Source organism: Seriola lalandi, unplaced genomic scaffold, assembly GCF_002814215.2.
Source record: "Seriola lalandi dorsalis isolate HSWRI2012SDOR001 ecotype SW California unplaced genomic scaffold, Sedor1 jcf7180002054518, whole genome shotgun sequence".
In the NCBI taxonomy this organism is placed as follows: Eukaryota; Metazoa; Chordata; class Actinopteri; order Carangiformes; family Carangidae; genus Seriola; species Seriola lalandi.
In genome coordinates, this window is record NW_019525071.1 from 324366 (window position 1) to 344365 (window position 20000).

Genomic DNA, 20000 nt, shown 5'->3' on the forward strand with positions numbered 1-20000 from the left:
GCCTCTTTAGTGCTCCCAGACCTCCCCGGCATTAAACTTTAATGAGAATGCATTCTACTTGGGCTGACCAGGCTCTCTACATCTCTCTCCCCCCATCTCTGTCTGTGTTTGTGGTCAGAGGAAGTGATGGGATTATATCATGCGCAGCCACACACAACTTTGTTTGGGACTCCAATTTATATCCTCTAGTAACACCAGCCACCGCTCAAAAAGTCTCTCTGTGAGCTTATTTTAAATAACACCAGAGCCGTCACTCACAAACACGCAAACGTGCTCTGAGCTCATGTTACTTCACAAAGACATGATTTGTGTCCAGAATACGCTGCGATGTGTGTTTATGAGAGTATGTGTACGTTAGCTGAGATAGACGAGGATGGAGGTGAAGGGCCGGGCAGGAGAGGGAGGGGTGGGAGGAGCAGAGTGGTTTGCCAGTGCTAGCTTGATTTCCAGAACTTCCATATTGTAGCTTTAAATGTGATTTTAGCTTTCTGAGTCGAGGAGTAACTTTCATCTTTTTTAACATCAGATTGTTGTTGATATTTTTTTTAATTTGGTGAAGCCAGACAAACATGATGAAAGAGAGATAACATAACATAACATAACATAACATAACAGAATATACAACGGCATACACTGCTACAGTGGGACAAAACAACTGACAGCTTTTTGTTATTGTTATATACACACACACACAGAGTTATATATATATATACGTTTGGTTTGGTTATGTATCTTTGTCGTACAAAAATACAGAGCTGCCCTTTCATCTGTTTGATGGAGAAAGTTTAGCACCATTATTAAACAGAGTTCCTAGTGTGTAATGTTATGCCAATGATATTATGTCCCTTATTTGGTCTCCCATGGATCTTACATTGGGTTTTTGAGGTGGATTTTTACCCGTATGCATATTACCAGTTAACTCACTAGTCAACCTAAGTACTTGTCAAACTACAAGCAAAATAATAATGGCTGGTTGTTTAAACGCGCTGGCAGCTAGCTTAGGCTGCTGGGATAGACTGAGGGGGATTAGAGATCGCCCATAATTACTCCACAACTACTCCACCAGCTAGAGTCATGGCTTATACATCACCCAGCAGGCTGTGTGAGGTCAAAGGCTTTGTACGCTACATGTGATGTGTGTATGAGTGTGTATGTACTAAAGAGGGAAAGAAATAGAGAGGAGGACAATGCAAAGTGAACTGTATATATAAAGCGATGTGGGAAAAGACCATTTTTATCAATTGCTAGGCTTTGAAGGAGTGGAATCCAATATACAGCACTGAAGATATGAGAGAGGTAGGTATGAGAAGAAAAGACATAAAGAGGATGGATGGAGAGTTAGAGGGATATAAATGGAAAAGAAAGAAAAAATAAATGCACGAGGAAGAGAGAGATGGAATGATAGACACACACAAATATGTGCACACACTCACTGAGTAGTCCATGCCAAAAAAACACTCTGCTCCATAAAAGCGGGTAAAACACTTGCAGCATCAATAAAAAGAGTTATCAACATCCAAGCACGGGCTGTGGGAGGGGCTGCTGGAGTCTGATGCTATAGACTGAGGATGGGCTGAAACTTGTATGTAGAGGAAGGATTCAGTCTGTGTGGTGTTCAACAGGACAACATCAAGTCAGTTATAGTTATAGAATTAACCATGAGATATGACATTTCCGATGTTGAAATTGAGGGGCATGTGCCCAAAGACTTTCCAAAAGTGACAATCCACATAGCATTCCTGCTTTATGCAGCAACTGGCCAGGAGTGTGGGGGCGGGATCCAAACTTTCTCTCTCCCTTTGTATTCTTCACACAACAACTTGCAACCAAGTGCAACACCACAAATGTCTGTGAGGAGAGTCTGTCCCGAAATGCGCACCATTATCTCAGTTTTTAGTGTGGATATTCAAAACCAATATAAACACTTTGGCCTGTAGACCGAACCCAAACTGTTAATCAGTGCAGATTTACCAAACTGCTGCCCGATTGAAGCACTGTTCCATAGCTACTTCTCAAAATGGGGTGTCTGTGGGCAAGATACTGAACTCCAGAAAACTGCCCCTGATGTATCATTGGTGTGTGGTAGAAAAAAGCTCTGGATGTGTAGGAAGAAGCGAATGGGCGAGTGTGGCTTGAAGTGAGAGAGCTTTGAGTGGTCGATGAGACTTAAAAAAAAGCTATATAAGTGCAGCCCATTTAAAACAGGCTGCTACAGCTTTCCTGATGATTTACACTGATTCGTAATAAAGAATTTAGATAACTTAAAAGATAAATTAAAACCAAAAGTATCACTTTGTCACAAAAGTAATTCCCAATATCTTACAATCAGAGCGCATGGTTACTGTTTTTGGAGACATTTGTCGGAGCAAACAGGTAAGGTAATACAACAGCAGCGTCTGTCAGTATTCATGCTTCCTGCTCATGATGGAGAGCGGCCAGTGCCTCCCACAGTTTGCCTATTTGTACCTCCACCTTAGTGCGGTGTGCCCTTCACAACTGAGAGTGTGACTTCATGTGGAGTGACTCTCCATGGTGAAGTGCCAGTGCTGGGGTTGGTTTGGATAAAGATTTTGGTTGTAAAAGGGCCTGTGACTAATTCCTCTCAAAATAAATGATGTAGAGCACAGAAGATTTAGATTTAGTTTCAGTGGATATCGCTGCCCTAAAGCTGTGGAACTAAACCATCAGGTTTATGTGACTTCAGCAGGGTGAGGACATGTGGCTGTGACACTACATCCTGGAAAGAATGACAGCTGGGAATCAAACCAGGGAGGATTGACCAGATTGTTTGAGAAATTGCTGCCCTATAGATAGATACACACTGACCATCTGGGTGCTTTATTTCTGCTAGCGTTATGACGGTAGCACCATATTATAGCCTTTCTGACAGCGGAGGGAGCCAAATATGTAAAAATCGTGACGGAGAACGTGGCAGGCAAACAAGACGACAAAGATGTTTGCGTTCGGTTGAGCACCCATCTGTTGCTCTTCTCGTCCTTACTTCTTCTCCTCACTTTTCACACACCACACTGACTCCAGGTTTTTTTTTTTTTTTGACAAATTCTTTATTTCAATAAAATACTAGTGTTCTTGCTTTTATAAACAGATTACCAGTGTTCCTGACATCTACATCTATTATTTTCCTTCCTCTACTTGTTCTCATCCTGCCCGTCCTCTTTCCATCATCCTGCCTCCATCCTCTTTCCATCATCCACTCCTCTTCTCAAGTGGTATTTATAGAGTGGCTCCGGATGCATCGGCTTCTCTCCTCCACTGGTCTCTGGCCCACGCTTGTTTCCGTCTTGGCTCTCTTTGTTCATCCTTTGCTTTTTCACTTGTTCTTCTTCCACCACCTCCTCCTCCTCCTCCTCCTCATCCTCCTCCTCCTTCCTGTAGACAGCTGTTTGTCTATCCATCTCTTTCTGAGATGGAAAGACTTCTGGGATTGTGTATACACTCCTCACCTGTTCTTCCCGTCTTCCTGTTTCTTTTTTTACCCCACTGTCTCATCTCACTGTCTTTGTCTGCTCCCTTTCATTTACCACCTCTGATCACTCAGCCTCCATCCCGACTCCTCCTTTCCTTGCCTCCTCACGGCATGTGTCAACATGTCTGTCGTCGTCATTGGTCTCTTCAGCCCTCTCAGCTGTACTATCATGGAGTGCTGGGACTATTGATCCACCATGCTTGTTTTGTTCTTACATCTAAAAGCTCCAAACCCCTGAAAAATGCTATTTTGTGTGTGTTTGTTACAGCAGTTCATGTCAGTAGACTGTTTGTTGAACCCGTCCCCTGATCAGCGATTCTCCATTCGTAGGCCTAGTATTGGTCATTTTATTGTTTTGTTATCTAAATTGTTTGTAAAGTCTTTTTTTCTACCTGTTCATGAATTGTTTTTATTATTTTTTTTAATATACATTCAGGTCTCTCTTGAAAATGAGATCTCTATCTCAATGGGATTTAACTGAATAAATAAAGGTTAAATAAGGGCAAAGAGCATGTCATTGGGTAAGGCAGGTCATTATTTAGTAGGGTCACATGCTTTGTCAGAAAAATACCTTTTCAGGGATGGAACATCCTTCCTGTGGGTGCCAAGGTCCTATGTAATCAAAGTTTGGAGTAATTATAGTCTCCACTACAGACAAGCCTATATTTCGTGGCATTCATTTTGCCAGCCTTGTTGGTTAGTCCTCATTCTCATATCCTGAATTGTAGAAATCTAACATACTGCTACTGCGAGTGGCTTCACAAAGAACTCTTTACATTGTGCACACTTTATTGTGTTGTAGATTTAACTTTAAATAGGTAAAATTGAAATGTTTGCCCATAAATACACCCAGTAGCCGAAGGTGAAAACATGTTTTGGTATTTATTAAAAATCAAAAGCTGAAATCTCTTGTTCACAAAAGTATTCCTGAAGACTATTTGCTGTTGCACAATTATAAAGTAGGCATGTATGTTACAGTTTTTGCCAACAAAATCCACAGTTGTGGGTAGAAATGAGAAGCCTGGTTTTGTTTACTTCTGTGTGAAACTGATCCAAAGATCCGTTGTTTCAAAACTGACTGCAGATTGTGAGTGATAAATTTGCCATTTGCCAATAACAACCAAGGGGGCAAGACTTAGCAGACGGTCCATCAGCACTTCCTGCTGAAACATACGGACTCCTTCTTCTCTAACTTCTTGTGTCTCCTCCGACTGAGAAAGTCTTCTGCAAGGCATCACCGGGATTCAGCTGATGAGACGGAAATAGTGCTGCCCTACACACACAAATACACAGAAACACACACACACACACACACACACACACAGCTTTCCCATCCCCATCCTTGGGCAATGTATTCATAGCGGTGCTAATTAACAACTCCACACCAACAACTGGTGAAGAGTGGAGAGAGGGGAGGGAGAGAGGAGGAGAACAAGAGACAGAAATGGAGAAAGAGGAGCAGGGAGGAGACAGACCTTGGACATGATGAGCTGAATATGTGAGGCATTGGGCGAAGGCAAACCGACACGTGTTTATGTTTTTATTCCATTTTTTTTACTTGAATGGGTGTGTGTATGTATGTAGGCTATGTGTATTTGCACACTGTTTTGACAGGGCCAAAGCCGAGCTAACTCACATCTGGCTCTCAGGCTGTCCCTGCTGGCCCATGGTGTTGACCTAGAGAGAGGAGACAGCCACAGTTCAGCTGGTTCACACCACTTGAACCCCTCTGGTCACAGTCTGCCATGGCCACATGCTAACAGTGTCAGATAGTAACACATTACAGTAGATTAGGTCACATTTTTCAGTAAAGAGTAGTATTATCTAACAAATTCCAATTAAAAATGTAGTTTTTAATTTATAGTTTAACACTGTAACACTGTAACACTATAGGCTTGTGTCTGTCTTGTTCTGTGTGTTCAGTGAAAACACTGGTCCTGGTCAGGACAGTGCAGCAGGAGCTTAGTGCTGGAGCTGGAAGCCGTCTCGAATAACTTCTGCTAAAAAAGGACAGTTATGCCATATAGTAATGCCAAGTAAGCTAAACTATTAAAGTTGTCTTAATGTTTTCTTTGCTGTTCCGCTAACACTACATCGAGAACCAACCAGGATTTTCTTTAGATTTGTGTGTGTGTCTAAGTTAGCCTACTGCTAATCAGTTAGCTAGTTATCTGAACTCAGTTAGTTCAGGGGTTAGCTTAGGTTAGGGGTTGACGGATAGCTCAGGCTGGCTGCCAATTAAACCAGTCTCATTGTATTTAATGAGGTATTGTGTAGAAAAGATTTGGAGAATTTGTTGGAGTTGTTGTTAATGTAAGTCCAAAAATCACTCCCCTTCTTGGTTAAGTCAGATGAGTTTATCAAAGCTTTTTCCACAAAGAATTGGATGGTAATGTGTGGGTTTGTAGACCTACCGACTTGTATTTTACATCAAAGTACGCTGTTACGATCTGTTGCTGTAAACCATTGACATATATACATGCTGTGAACTACAGAAAAAGCGCAAATGTACACGTGCAGTACTCATGTCTAACAACAGGGGGCAGCAGCTTCCAGTCTGCAGAGTAAGAAGACGAAGAAGAGTTCGACCAATCATAGCACTGGATTAAGTCCCCCAAATATGAAGCGGGGATAACTGACAAATGTCAATCATTTCAACACACTGAACATCCGCTGGCTGAAACAGATTTAGTTTTACAGCTCCTCACTCCGTCTGGCTGGTGCCTTTAGGTGAGGGTGGTCCTTTTACTCCTCTGTAAAGGTAAACGGGCTGGGGTGCATGTGGAAAGTTGACATTGTGAATTGAGTTAAGCCAAACCTCTCAAACTATTTAACGCTGATAACGTTAGCCTTACGTTACGTAATTTGCAAGCTAGCTAGCTACCAGACATTTAAATTGGCAAAGTAATAGTTATAGTATAGTTAGTTATATTATTAAGGTGGCTATTCATAGCACTGTACCTCAGAAATAACGTCACTTAGAAAGTTATGGAGTAGTTGTGTGTGCACGTGTGCGCACGCCTTGCATTTAAAATAAACTTGAGAATAGATGGAGGACACTGACAGTGTATTACATCACAACATACCTGAAAATGAAAACATATGTTACGAGCTACAAAATAAATTGTGTCAATTTATATTAAATAATTGAATAAAAATCACTTATTTTTTTTAGCAGTTTGTAAAAAGACACCTATCATACAATTAAATATTAATAATGAAAACAATGGTTTAAGCAGCTGTTCTGAAACGTTTGACTTCAACTGTATCTTAAAATATAGCCCAGTGCAGTGAAAGTGGTATTTTAGAAAAACATGGTCAAAGTTTCAAAACTTGACATAAAAATGATCCCTGCAAGTCAAACGCCAGGGCTTAAGCTTTCTCCGAACTGATGTCACATTGTTCACACATGCCCTCAAACAGCTGATTATTTTTCAATGTAAAGATAGAGTTCTTCTCCAGAATATATGATTATATTGTTTTCTTCATAGCCGATTCATATGTTGGATAAATTACACTATTATGGTACTCAAAATATATTCCCAAGGTTGACAGGTTTGGGTTTCTCTCTTTGAGCAACCCCCTTCATACATAATAGTTTGACCCATTGTTAATATTAAAAAAAATATATTGATATGTGCTGTTTCAATAACATTACCAAGGGCTCAGTTAAATTTAACAGCCCAAGGTGAGTGAGAAGGCACATTAGACCTTTTTCAGAGCAGACCTTTTGGCATGTCATAGCAGGAAAAGCAGAGGTGTAAATGATAACATTAAAAACAGCCACATACCATGTAGGTGAGCTAGATCCAGGTGCAGGAATAGTGTGGTGTGAAAAATGCCTGTGCCAGGGCACTGGAGTAGGAGAACATAAATGGAGTAGGAGAACATAAATGGAGTGCAGCCGTTCAGTACTCCAGTTCAGTAAATTCCCTATCACTGCGTGCTAAAAAGTGTGTAGCTATACTGTGTGCCATGGTAACAATAATAAACTTGAGGTTGAAGTTGTCACATTTGTTAAGAAACAGTTTGGATAGGATTATACACAAAGACTACTTGGTTAGGTTTTGGATAAGATTTTGGTTTGAGTTTTTTTGCCACCAATACTGATCATCTATGACTGAGATCGGCTGATCCATGGCTGATACTGATCATTTTTTGTGTTTTGTTATAGCAGCAACAAGTATCCTACAGTCACTACAACTGAATTACACAATATAATAATTAATTAATTACATGTTTTGATTTATATGAAATAACAGAATTCTTAACAGACTGAAAGAAATTTTTAAGCCTATTCAATAGGCTAAACAGTGCAAATAGTCTTAATGAATATAAGTGAATTTAGATACAGGCTGCATTCAAATCATATTTTATCATTGCATGCATTGCAGATGGCGTACGTTATATCAGTCTCACACACTTTGTAAAAGTTCCACATGGCCAACAATTTGTATTGTTTTGTTGGCCTGTCTGGCGCAGTGAACAAGGTGGGAGAGGGGACTACACTAAGAAGCACGCAGGGCTTTTCTCAGACACAGACACCAGAATCTTAACCACAGGTGAATAGTTTTAAGGTGTTTGGTGACTAAAAGCATGAATTCCAATCTCCTGATCACGTATTTTTGATGATAATCAGGCGATAATGATTGCAAGCCGATCAATCGGGGCATCCTTAGTTAAAATAAGTATTTCAAAACAAAGAGTCTCCTGTGTGAAAGTCGTGTGCTGACCCATCCTTTCACCTATTAGCATAACATAACATAGAAAACAAATATTACAAAGTGGACATCAACCTTTTTTAGTAGTGTCTTCAGTTTCTTTGTGCAAGTAAGTACCAATGCAAATGTCAGTCTGTTTTCGAGTGAAATCAACTGAAGAAAGAGTCTGTATGCTCCAGCAAAATATTTTAGCACTCCTTCACCACCTGTGATCCCAGGCATGGTGGTTGACCCCCAGGGAGGCAGCAGGCTCAGGCATGTAATCGATGAACACACAGTAGAGTGAACACAGAGAACATGTCCTTACCTGAGAGGACGTCTCTCCCTGTGTCTCCACAGAGTGATTATGTTTTCATCCATATGGTTGGGGTCACTCATGTATCCTCTGCTGATTCAATCATTAACATAGAGGTAGTGTTCATTATATACATTTGGGTGAAAATAAGGATGAATTGAATATTGGAACTGTGTGCTGACTCAGAGGACGTGAAGCTGGACTGTCACATTGTCTGTTAACAGAGTGTGAATTTTGAGGTTGTTGAGACTGCACATGTTTGGCAGGTACTGTAGGCACTTTGTGTGTATTTGATACATGTGTATAGTTCTTCACAGGCTTTCTAGTTGAAAAATGTCGCTGTGACTTTTCAGTCACAGCGACATTTCTTCTGTACAGTCTGTATTTATGGATTCCACCATTCATAATGTGTCAGTCTGACACTTTCTCTTCGTGGGAGCAGGCTACCATCACACATTCTGTGTCATAGATATCGGTGATGATGCACTGTGAAGCTCTTGGGGGAAAAAATACAGGAGGTGTAGCGTTTTTCTTTGGGTCTGAACTAAGAAGCCCAGGTACTTATGAAATCATCATGATTTAAAGCTGCATTAACCAATATTGTTATATTAAAAATGTGCTCTGTCAAGCGTTTTAGCATCTTTATGCTCATTGTTTAGGTTTTCTGGCCAGCAGATTTAATGTTATGTTCAGTTTTACCATCATCAGGCAGCTGTTTTTTGCTGACAAACTCTGATAAACGTGTATGCTACATGCTACAAAGTTAACAACTGGCAGATAAAGAGCAGATATTTTCCGCAGCAGTTAAACGAGACCCAAACAGCAAAAAAGAGACAGAAACATGAATTAAAATGAATGCTAATGATCCTGAGTCTTCTGGTGACTTGATAATGTCATTGTTTTGTTTTCAGCTTGTTTTACTCACCCCAAGTGGCTAAAGAAATCAATTGATACAGATGAAACCGTAATATGTTTGCATATCGGCTGAGTAATAGGTAACGTTTTTGACAAAAAATGAAAGTAGCTTTACATTAAGATATATGAGAACACAATAGTAAAGATCTACTGTTGAGGGGTCAAGATTTTAATGAATGTCACGGACTTGCTGACATCTAAGAGACATTGATGTTCAGTCATTTCCTGTGAGCAGGAAAGTGTCCAGACCTGACGTTAGAATTTTACCCGGCTAAAACTAGAGATTTTCAGTCAGAGAGGAGGAGGCTCTCCTCACTGCTGCAGAGCTCCTCTGTGATTCAGGGTGAGAACACAGATTTATTTTTATAATAAAATAGTCACCTCATGCTGCTTTAACAGTGCATGTCTGCTGAATGTGTGGAAGCAGCAGAAAAGACTGATGAAACTATGGCTCTAAGAACAGGAACAGCTGGTGCACTGACACCCGCTGTCACCCAGCACTTGATGCCACCATGTTACCATGACAACCGGCTGTGCACCCTCTGTTTCTGACAGCTGTTCCCATGGTGCCTGTGCTTGGCTCAGCCCCTGGACTGCCATTGGCAGGATCGATAGCTTCTCGGGGTCAAAGGTGACGTTAATGACGTTGCTTCTGTGGTGGTGTCATGTTCTTTTTCCATTTGAATTACGGATTTGTGTCAACTCCAGACTGCATTTATCATCATTTAGATGAAACCAAAGCCTACTCAAAACATTTTTGTATGAAAACATTCATGTGCAGTTCAAATTCATTCATGGGTGTATTTGAATGTAGAAACATTTCCACTTGAGACCTTTATCTGTGTCTACGGTTACAGAAATCTTCTGGATGCTTTATCACAGTATCTGTTACAGCTGTTCTAAGCTTCACCCTGTCCTCTATTGCCAAGCACAATCAAAACTAGTGATGGAGAATCAATGTGATGGTGTAAAACAATGATTTCATGGTACAGGGATGATCTTCATTATGTTTACATGTTTATTTGACTGAACTTTAAAGCGCCTTGCTTTGGCATGATAGATGGTACCAGTGCTTTGATGTTAAGCCCCTAGGTTATTACGGCTAGTTGTAAAGTCTCCTTCAGGGATTTCTTACAAAACTTCAGCATTTAAACTTAAGCATAACATACCAAATATTTGAGAAAAGTATGTAAGATTTTTGTGTGTAACAGAGGATGTTTCATTCTGTAACCTTGACATCCCTGTGTATTTTTCCAGAAGTAGTGCAAAACAGTTCAGCGTGGCTCAGGAGGTAGTGCAGGTTGTCAACTAATCGGACAGTCAGTGGTTCAATTCCCCGGTCTGCTTTTTGAAGTGTCCTTGGGCAGGACACTGAACCCCAAACTCCTCCTGATGTATCATCAGTGTGTGAATGTGTGTGTATGTGGTAGAAAAGCGCTGTGTGAATGGGTGAATGTGGCTTCAATTGTAAAGCGCTTTGAGTGGTCGATAGGACCAGACAAATGTCATATATAAGTGCAGTGCAGGTGCAAATAATCCTTATTTCATTTTTTTCACATTTCATTCAACATTCCTTGTGACATCATCACTGTCCCTGTTCCAACCGTTCCCCGTCTCAGCTGATTGGCCAAGATGCGTCCCAGTCCGCTAGTCACCTCCCTGTTTCATCTGTGCATGGTGGCAGTCTGCTGTGTCTTGCTCTAGCACTGCCTACAGACAGCTAGAAAGGCTGTGGTAAGAGGAATGAACAACTCGCTTGTCTTCTCATTTCCTGGACTTGAAAAGGTTCTGTTTGGCATCTTGTGAAAGTCTTTTTTCCGGGAGACTGTATACTTTGTGGGAATTACATAAGGTTTTGTTGGACAACTTGCTTTTTTCAGTGAAGATCGAAAAAGACAACTTCCAACTCTATTCTGTAAAGGCACAGTACTGTTCCTGGGCTTTGGATGGCTTAATGGTGGAAGAGTTTTACTGGTATGATTTCTACCACAAAAAGCTGCTGACACCAGATCAGGTGTTATGTCTTCTACCTCGTTACTACCCAGCAGCTGAGCACTGTAGACGGGAGGACATGTCTGCTTTCAACAGACCCAGGTGATCAATTTAAATTGAAAATCTGTGGGGTTGTTGGACTGTTGGTTGGACAAGACAAGCTATTCTAAGTTAGTTACCTTGCAATCTGGGGACATGTGATTACAGATTATAGACTAAACTGACTGCTCTGTTACACTTGTATTTATGAATTTTCCAGGGTTTTTCACTCTGAACCGTTAATCAGAGAACAGGAGGTGTTCGGTGTTGAAGGCCTGCCACATTTTCAACTTCCTTATTGGGGTTAACAGATTTAATATGAATGGCCCATTTTTACTTCAGCAAATCTGTGAATGTCAGTGCACTGCATTGTCTTGATGAATTTCTCAGTTGACAAATAAGTTGCACAAATGACTGTAAAGTCAGTATGCTGCCAGAGAATTAACTGGAGTTTGTCTACTTCTACAAATCGGCAAATTAACTGCAAACCTGTGAATGAAGCCATCTCCTTCCTCTCTATCTCTCTCACTCAGAGAGGCAATTAAAGCGCCTGTCTGGGTCCCCTATATGAGCCATGGTATGCTAATGCAGTATTCCTTTGACAGTTTTGTTGAGACAACATTGTGGGTGTTTTCACATGGCCTGATTTGCAATTCACACTTGGGTTATTTCCACCATAGGCGGAAGCAGGGAGGGGAAAGGCTGTGAGCCGCAGAGAGCAAAACTGAGCTGAAGTTTCATTTAATTGCGTGTATGATTTTTTTGAAAGGCACCTTTCAAGTGGTGCTCTAATTGCCGGTTATTTTGCCCCAACTGAAATGTTGTTCTCAAACATGCACATGCATTACATTGCTTTCTGTTTCTGTTGGATTTATTTATTAAAAAAATTAATCACCTATACAGAAATTCCTCCACAACCTTTTCTATTTTTGTTTGTATGAATGTATGGATCTCTCAGAACAGCGCTGGAGGGTTACGCTTATCAAAGTACAAAAAGTTTGTGGGTGCATGATGTACCATTAATGGGCAATCTTCAACTTTTCTCTCCCCTCCTCTCAGAACACTGCACCAGCAGTTTGAGAGCTACAAACAGGAGGTGCGTCGCATCGGGGCGGAGACACGACGTCAGCAGACCCAGCAGAAGGATGACGCGCCCACCTGTGGTATCTGCCGCAAGACCAAGTTTGCCGACGGCTGCGGTCACCTTTGCTCCTACTGCCAGACCAAATTCTGTGCTCGCTGTGGAGGGCGGGTCTCTCTGCGCTCCAACAATGTGAGAAACCTGACCTCTGACCTCCTCATTTTTCTTTGTTCCTCTCACACTCACCTCATTCCCGCTATAGTTGATGTACAGTTAGTCCTTCCGCTTCTGTGTGTTTGTTAATGTCTGCTTTTTTGCTTCCTGGTCACACTTTGGTGAGAACAAAGTGTATTGGAAGAATGGCTTGGCACCAGTCATTGGCCCTTCAAGATCCATTTAAGTCTGAGGCTGTAGTGTTGTGGTATGGTTATAAAATGAAACACTTAACCTCACTTGAACATGAGCACACCAGTTACAGCATCTGTGTCATCCTGTGTCTCCTGTGACTGCACTGCAGCCATCAAGCACACATGTCAGGCAGTGACAGTGCTGCTGCTCTCAAGCAACATGTCCAAACTAAGACCAGGACCAGTGAGAATAACAGTTGTGGTTAGCTTGTATTTGCAATTAGGGGTGGGAGATCTGGCCAAAAGATCCTATAGCAGTTATTTTGGATAGAATCATGATCCAAAATCTGAATCACGAGTCTCCCCACAAATTTAATTGAATCTTTGGATCCTGTTTCCGCTCAGATTATATTCTGAAAGCCCTGACCAGAACTTGGAATTATTATCATTCCACCGCTTTGCTCCTGGAGAACTGGTACATGCGGTGCTATGCCAAGCTAGCTGAGGCTGCAGAGCAGAACAAGGACTACCATCGTCAGCTGCAGTAAGCAGACTAGCTGTTTAAACTTTATCAGTGGGCTGGTTAATAGCAAGTGAACTTTTGAAATTACATATCTAAATAAAGCAACTTTTAATGATGTAGTCTGTACGATTCTTCTGAAGTAGATCGTAAGCTAAAGTAAGTAAAATCATCCATGATATACTGTAGGATCGTCAGATTGCCCACTTTTATTTGCAACAGTTGGATTCCAACCTGGCAACCTGGTTTCACATCAAAAAAAAGTAGCTAAATGTTCAAAGAATTTCTTTGGACTTTTATCAACTCTTGCAGCGTCATCCACTTAGGCCAATGTGCTGTCTATCTCTATGCTCAGTTTGTTCCAATCACTTATATTTTCACTAAAACACTGCAAAAGACAAAGCTTCCATTGTAAGCTAGCAAGATTAGCTAGCTGAGTTTTGGAACATAGTGAATGTATGGACAGACATTAGCACCATCATTCTACAGGCAACTACACGCAGTGAGTATTTAATAGGTTCTGAGTGGTGTATTCCTTTTATCATTAAACATTTATTTTGTACTGCTTATTAAAGAGGATGGCAGTGAGGGTGGAAAAGCTATGATGATATGTAAACAAGTGTCTACAGACATGCTGTTGGTGCCGTGAGGCTGTATTTATGCATAGCGGTGTGCTAAACGAGCTAAATGCTAACTTCAGCATGCTCACAATGAAAATGCTAGCATGCCAGCATTTGCTAATTAGCACTAAACACAGAGAGGTCATCTGAGGCTTATTTTCCAGGTGATTGGTCTGAAACCAAATGGCACCAGAGGAAAGTCAAGGAATTATTAATAGATCATCCCATGGGGAACATTAATGTCCAAAGTGCATCCAACTTGTCCAATAGTCAAACAAACAAATAAACAAAACATCTAATAACTTAAACCCATAATGCACCGAACAGTACCACACTTATTCTACAAACTCAAGCAGCAACGTTATTATAGATCAAAGACCAAAACTATAACGCCAAATTATAACCATTAAGAGGAATCTAACTCTCTACTACATGATTGGATCAGTGTAGCATCCATCCATAAACCAAATATGTTTGTGCTATTTTAAGTCCCAGCCCTCTTCCATGCAACCATTCGCTGGGCTCTCCTCCAACCTAAGATAGAGGACCTCCTCCTGGGTGTCTTACCTGACGATGGGCTCTCCACCCTTGGCCTGCTGGTCCCCAATCTGTTCAGAATCCGCCCATCCCAGCTGGGACTCAAACTGGCACCACATGTATGCAGAACTCGAAGGCCAGTGAGACTAGGGGATAAAGATAGTATCCCTGTTGGTAAAGCCATTAATATTACTTTCACAGCAGGCAGGCTGTTACATGGAAATCAAGAGACTAGCAGGATGTTAATGCAATCTATAAATAAAACAAATAAAAACAACAACTAAAGATTCATTCGAAGGGGAATTGTGCTCAAAATAACATCAATCAATATGGCCTTTTTTAATAAGGAAGGTTTTATTATGGAATTTAATGCCTTGAGATGATACTTAGCATCACTTAGAAGTGGAATATCAGGGACCTAAATAATTTAACTCAGTCAAAAGATAGGATGATTTACTGCAGATGTACTGTAGCCTGCATATATGTTTGTTCCATGTGTAATGAGTAACTCTTATTGGAGTGTTTGTGTGTATGTATGCGTTTATGTGAGAGTGTGTTTTTGTCTGTGAGTCTGCAGTGCCATTTTGACATGAAGAATCAATTAATCAAGTAATCTATTTGTGTCCTGTCAAATTAATTGGGATTAGAAGACACCAAATACAAAACATATTTAATACCTCGTTCCTTTCCAGTGCATAATTCCATGCTTTGGAATTAGTTATTAAATATTGAATGTTTTGTCTCACAATAAATTACAATAGAGGGAATATTTTCACACAAATGGTATGTTAACTTCTATGTATGTTGCTGAATTTCTACACTCTTGGAGCAATTTAATCTATAAAGTTCTTATAAAGGATAAGAGAACACAATTTCTTCTATGTGTGTACATGTGTAAATGGTTGTGTGTGTGTGTCTGTGTGTGTATATAATGTGTGGGAGGGATATGTCGGAAGTGAAACTCCTTTAGTCTCAGCAGTGCTTGCCTCTGTCCTGGGTTGTCCAGTAGGCCAAGCAGAATAACAAGATTAGGAGTGTGAGCTTTGTTTCAAAACCCCTCTCTCCTGCCTACAGTGTGCTCATTTACCCCACATCAGCAGCACACTGTGTTTTCCTCCAGCTAGCTTTTAAAGCATGAGTGCACAAGTACTTATGGGTCAGACCACACCCATCTCTGAACACGGCCTTGATTTTCATCTCAATTACACACCTGTAAAGTTTTGTGACTGTGTCTTGCAGGTTGTGATGCAGTGTCAAAGTCCTCACAACCTCCTCTGTGGTAGTTCTTGCTAGAGTAGGTGTTGTCAGGACCATGTTGACACACATACACACACACACACACACACAACGTGAAAACAATACCAGCCAGCCACGTTCTTGCAGCTGGTAACAACAAACAATTTTTTCTAATCTACCACCAGTGGTCTCTGTAAATGGTCATTTATATTCTGCTTTTATCCACTCGCTTTACAACTTGCCTTTCATTCATTCATTCATGCACAACTGATGTCAGCAAGCTACCATGCAAATTGCTGGCCTCACCATTGGGGCACTTTGGGGCTCTGCGTCTTGTTTGAGGACACTTCTGCATGTTGACAGGAGGAGCTCGGATCAAAATGTAGTTTGACATTTGCTAATAGTAACACAGTACCACAAAATGTGACAAATGCCATTTTGAAGCCATACCAAAGTACCAGAAAAAGCACAAAGTGTCATATGTAGCCTGCATACACAGTATATGTTTTAATGACCCTTATTTGAACATGAAAAATACTGAATTCAAGTCAAATACCCCTTAAAAAAGTATTGAAAACCACTTTAATATCAGTTCTCAGAAAACATGTCACACATGTACATGTTACTATTATTACTAAAAATTAAAATGTTGGTGTAAAAATGTATTGTAATAATTCATTAGTTCCTGTTGACAGAGCAGTGCAGTGCTGCCCTGTGCCCTGCAGAAGGCATCACAGCAACAAGCAGATACAGACGCCATCCAAGCTCCCCCCTCCACTTCACACTGTAATGGACATACTGTGTTATTAAAGCAGAATTAGGAGTCATAGATTTATTAATTTGTCTTGCTGGAGTTACATTAATTCATAGGGTTCATTAAGTAGTAAATTAAGTAAAATCAACCTTTGTACCTCTTTGAATCCTGACATCAAAACAAAGATAATCAACTATTATGCATCTTAATGATCATTCCAAAGTTGTTTTTTATTTTGCCCTATCAGCAACATTTTAGGAAATTTCATTAAAGCATAAGACAGAAGAAGCAACAAAGTGACTTTAACATGTGAATATTTGATAGATGATTAAAAGACATGGAATTATTTTCTATGACAGTATATTTCCAGAAAGTTGGTTTAGTAAAGTTAAGGGTTGTGGAAGAATGCTCCATGTTGCTTTTGGTGTCCCAGTTTCCTCTCTGTGCTGAGGAGCTGTGACACATCCCGATGTTGTCACAGGTCATGAATCACTCCTAGGCCATGCCAAGCTGGGTCATGCATGTCGCTGCAGCCTAACATGTCAGTGGTCACTTACATTCACATATTGTTGTCCTGACTGCCTCAGACTGTCACTGAATATGAAGTATGTGTATCAGTTCTGCAGAATGTGATTAACAAATGTTTGCACCACACCCCCCCCCTCTTCCTCCTTTATTTTTTTTCCATTCTTTTCCCACAATCTGTCAAATCTCCTGTTTCACAAACTCACCCTCTCTGCATCTTTATTTCTTTTATGTTCTGTCATATCTTTCCCTCCTTTCCTTCCTTGCTCCACTTCCTCCCTCACTTTTCTCAATTCTCACTGCTACCTGGACTGCATGCATCAAAGGAGGACAAAGTGGTTAGCATCTTTTTTGTGTTCTCTCTGTGCTGTGAATATGATGTCTGTGCAACCTGAAGGTAAAAATGCTGGCTGTGTTCAAATCTGGAGCTGAGATCTCTCTTGTCTGTTTTCAAGCTGACTTCTACTCTGGAAAAGTGACGTAAAAATATTTCTAAATTTAGTTTCTTTCTTGTTGGCCAGACCTATAATTTCTCAGCTGAAAGAAAGAGGGTTGAAAAACCTACATCAGATGCAAGAGAGTGAGCTATTGGATTGGAATGGAGCCAGTGTGTGTACAAATCCACTTATGGATTACTGACTTAACTAAACAGAGGGAGTCCCTGATAGTTCATCGTTTCTGTTAACTTTGATTTCTCAGAGAAATGACTGTACTGTGTGGGGCGGAGCCACCTGGAGCTATTGTGTCCACAGCAGATTTGTTCTCTAGCGTAAACCCTGACTAATTCTATGTCCATTGTCTGTCTCCTCCCCCTCCAAAGTGTCTCATAGTGAAGGACAGGGTAAGGCTTGCTGGGTTTTGCTGCATGGGTCACTACTATTGTCTCCCCTTCACACTCGGGTCTGTGCTCATTCACAGCATCAGAACAGGAATTCAGACCCACAATCAGTTTTTGTCTCACAGATCAATGTGGATAAGCAGTCCCAGGGCAGCTGGCTGGTGATCGTGCATCACTACTCTAATTCTGAGAATGAATGCAGACCCTGAAAATTTAACTGGCGGGCAGAGTGAGCATGAGCCGTAATATAGGCTGTCTGCAGGGGTGTCTGAATTGTCTGACCCATCCTGACCCCTCTTCCTATGGCTATAGGCATGGCTGTGCTGGGAGGGGGGAAATAGTTACTGTGATAAACCAAAAAAAAAAAACGGGGACGATGGATTGGCATTTAAGCTGGCATGCGTATGAGAAAGCACTCTAACCTACAGACTTTTTATCTGAATGCATAATGAATGCACACTCATGCCTGTGCATGCTTTCCCTGCCTGTGTGTTTGAGACCAGACCAGCCTTGCCATAGGGAGACGGGAGGGGCCCAGGTATATGTTCCACTTTGTCCACTTCCCCTTAATGCTTGGTCACTGCAAAGTTTTGACAAAATGTTGTTACTGCTGCGTCCTGTCTGAAAGTCTGACATGAGGAAGGGAATGGCAGTAAGTTTTAGTTTGGGATGGTGCTCAATCTTTTTATTGTTAGAAATAGGATTCATCATGTTTCTTTACATATGCACCCAGGTAAGGCAGCAGCTGAGTCAGAGTGGAAAAGGTTGACTCATGTCCTTCATGCAGACTTTGGTGTGCTGCTTATGCAATATCTTCTCAGGTATATGAGATTAAAATCCAAGAATCAAGATGACCTGGTCTTAGCTCAAGTATGATACGCAGATTGACATTTTTCTTCAACAAGAATTGGCAGTCCGCTCATAGCCTATCGATCATAACTAGGCACGACTGGTGGAATTTTGGAGGGTCTTTTTTATTGCCTTTCCAAAAACACAAAAGCTGAAGTGTAAGGAATCGATTAAAGAGTGTGTTTATCTTCTCACATATCGACTGTGCAGTATTTCCCCATTGTATGGAACAATTCAGGATGCTGTCAGATTTGATGCTAGTAGCTCTGATCTGCACTTTATTGATTTTGGGGATGTTTACACTCCATCAACCTGAGCATTATGTTTGACAAACACTAACACAAGTTAGTCCTCAGCCTTAAGGCCTGTCCCTTGAGTTACAAGCTTTACCCATATTCTTTTAGCATGATATCATGTATGTAGCCATGAAGTGCTTATTTATGATCATTTTAACAAGATTGTCCTTTTTGAAAACGAGTCAGCAGGAAACATTAAAAAGTCAGCATGTGATATCGCTTTTGAAGCTAATGTTAGCTTAATTACCTAGCACGTTATAGCTGGTAAAATCTACTAGGAACGGTTACTAGAAATTACAAGCTTACTTTTGTTTAGCTCTGTCTGAAATCAAAGACCCATTGTTTCAAAAATGTCTAATCATTTAGTGGTAGTGCTGTACATCATTTTGAAAGAAAAAATAATGGGGAAAACAGGTTCTTTGGCTTATATGAGTTATGTTTGCTCTTAAAGTGAAATATTTAAAGCATTGTACTTAATATTGAACCGCCCTGAAATGAAAGGATAGAATAGTGCTTTTTATATTTTTGTGTCTGGAACTGAAAGTCACTTACTGGATGGACTCTAGTAAACAGAGCACATCATTAAATACCAACATTTTCAAGTTTAATTTCATTTTCAGTATGTGAAAGAAAGGCTAAGCTCAGCTCTCAGAAGTGTGTGCAGAAGCTGGTCTGTATATCATAGCCCTGTGTCAAAGCTGCCTTGCTATTGCTGGTGCTGTAGCTTGTTAATGGCCGAATGTTTGTTTATGTCTGTTTAATGTCAGCTCCAGATGGCTTCCAGAAACCGCTGACAATCTGTCTCCTCTGTAGAGGAGCACTGCCTCCCAGTGGAGAGCAGGCAGGCGCAGGGGCCTAACACACACAACACACACACACAACACACACACACACACACATACACACAACACACACACACACACACACACACACACACACATACACACA

The 20000-nt window shown here is 40.8% G+C and overlaps 1 protein-coding gene across 11 annotated transcripts in view; it reads left to right on the forward strand.

Moving 5' to 3' along the window:
- rims1b (regulating synaptic membrane exocytosis 1b) overlaps positions 1–20000 on the forward strand; it is a 76290-nt gene that overhangs the window by 10933 nt on the left and 45357 nt on the right. For all 11 annotated transcript variants that reach the window (XM_087175920.1, XM_087175919.1, XM_087175921.1 and 8 more), the window contains exon 2: positions 12509–12722. In XM_087175920.1, coding sequence (XP_087032046.1) covers positions 12509–12722 — 214 coding nt within the window. The remainder of the gene's footprint in view (positions 1–12508; positions 12723–20000) is intronic.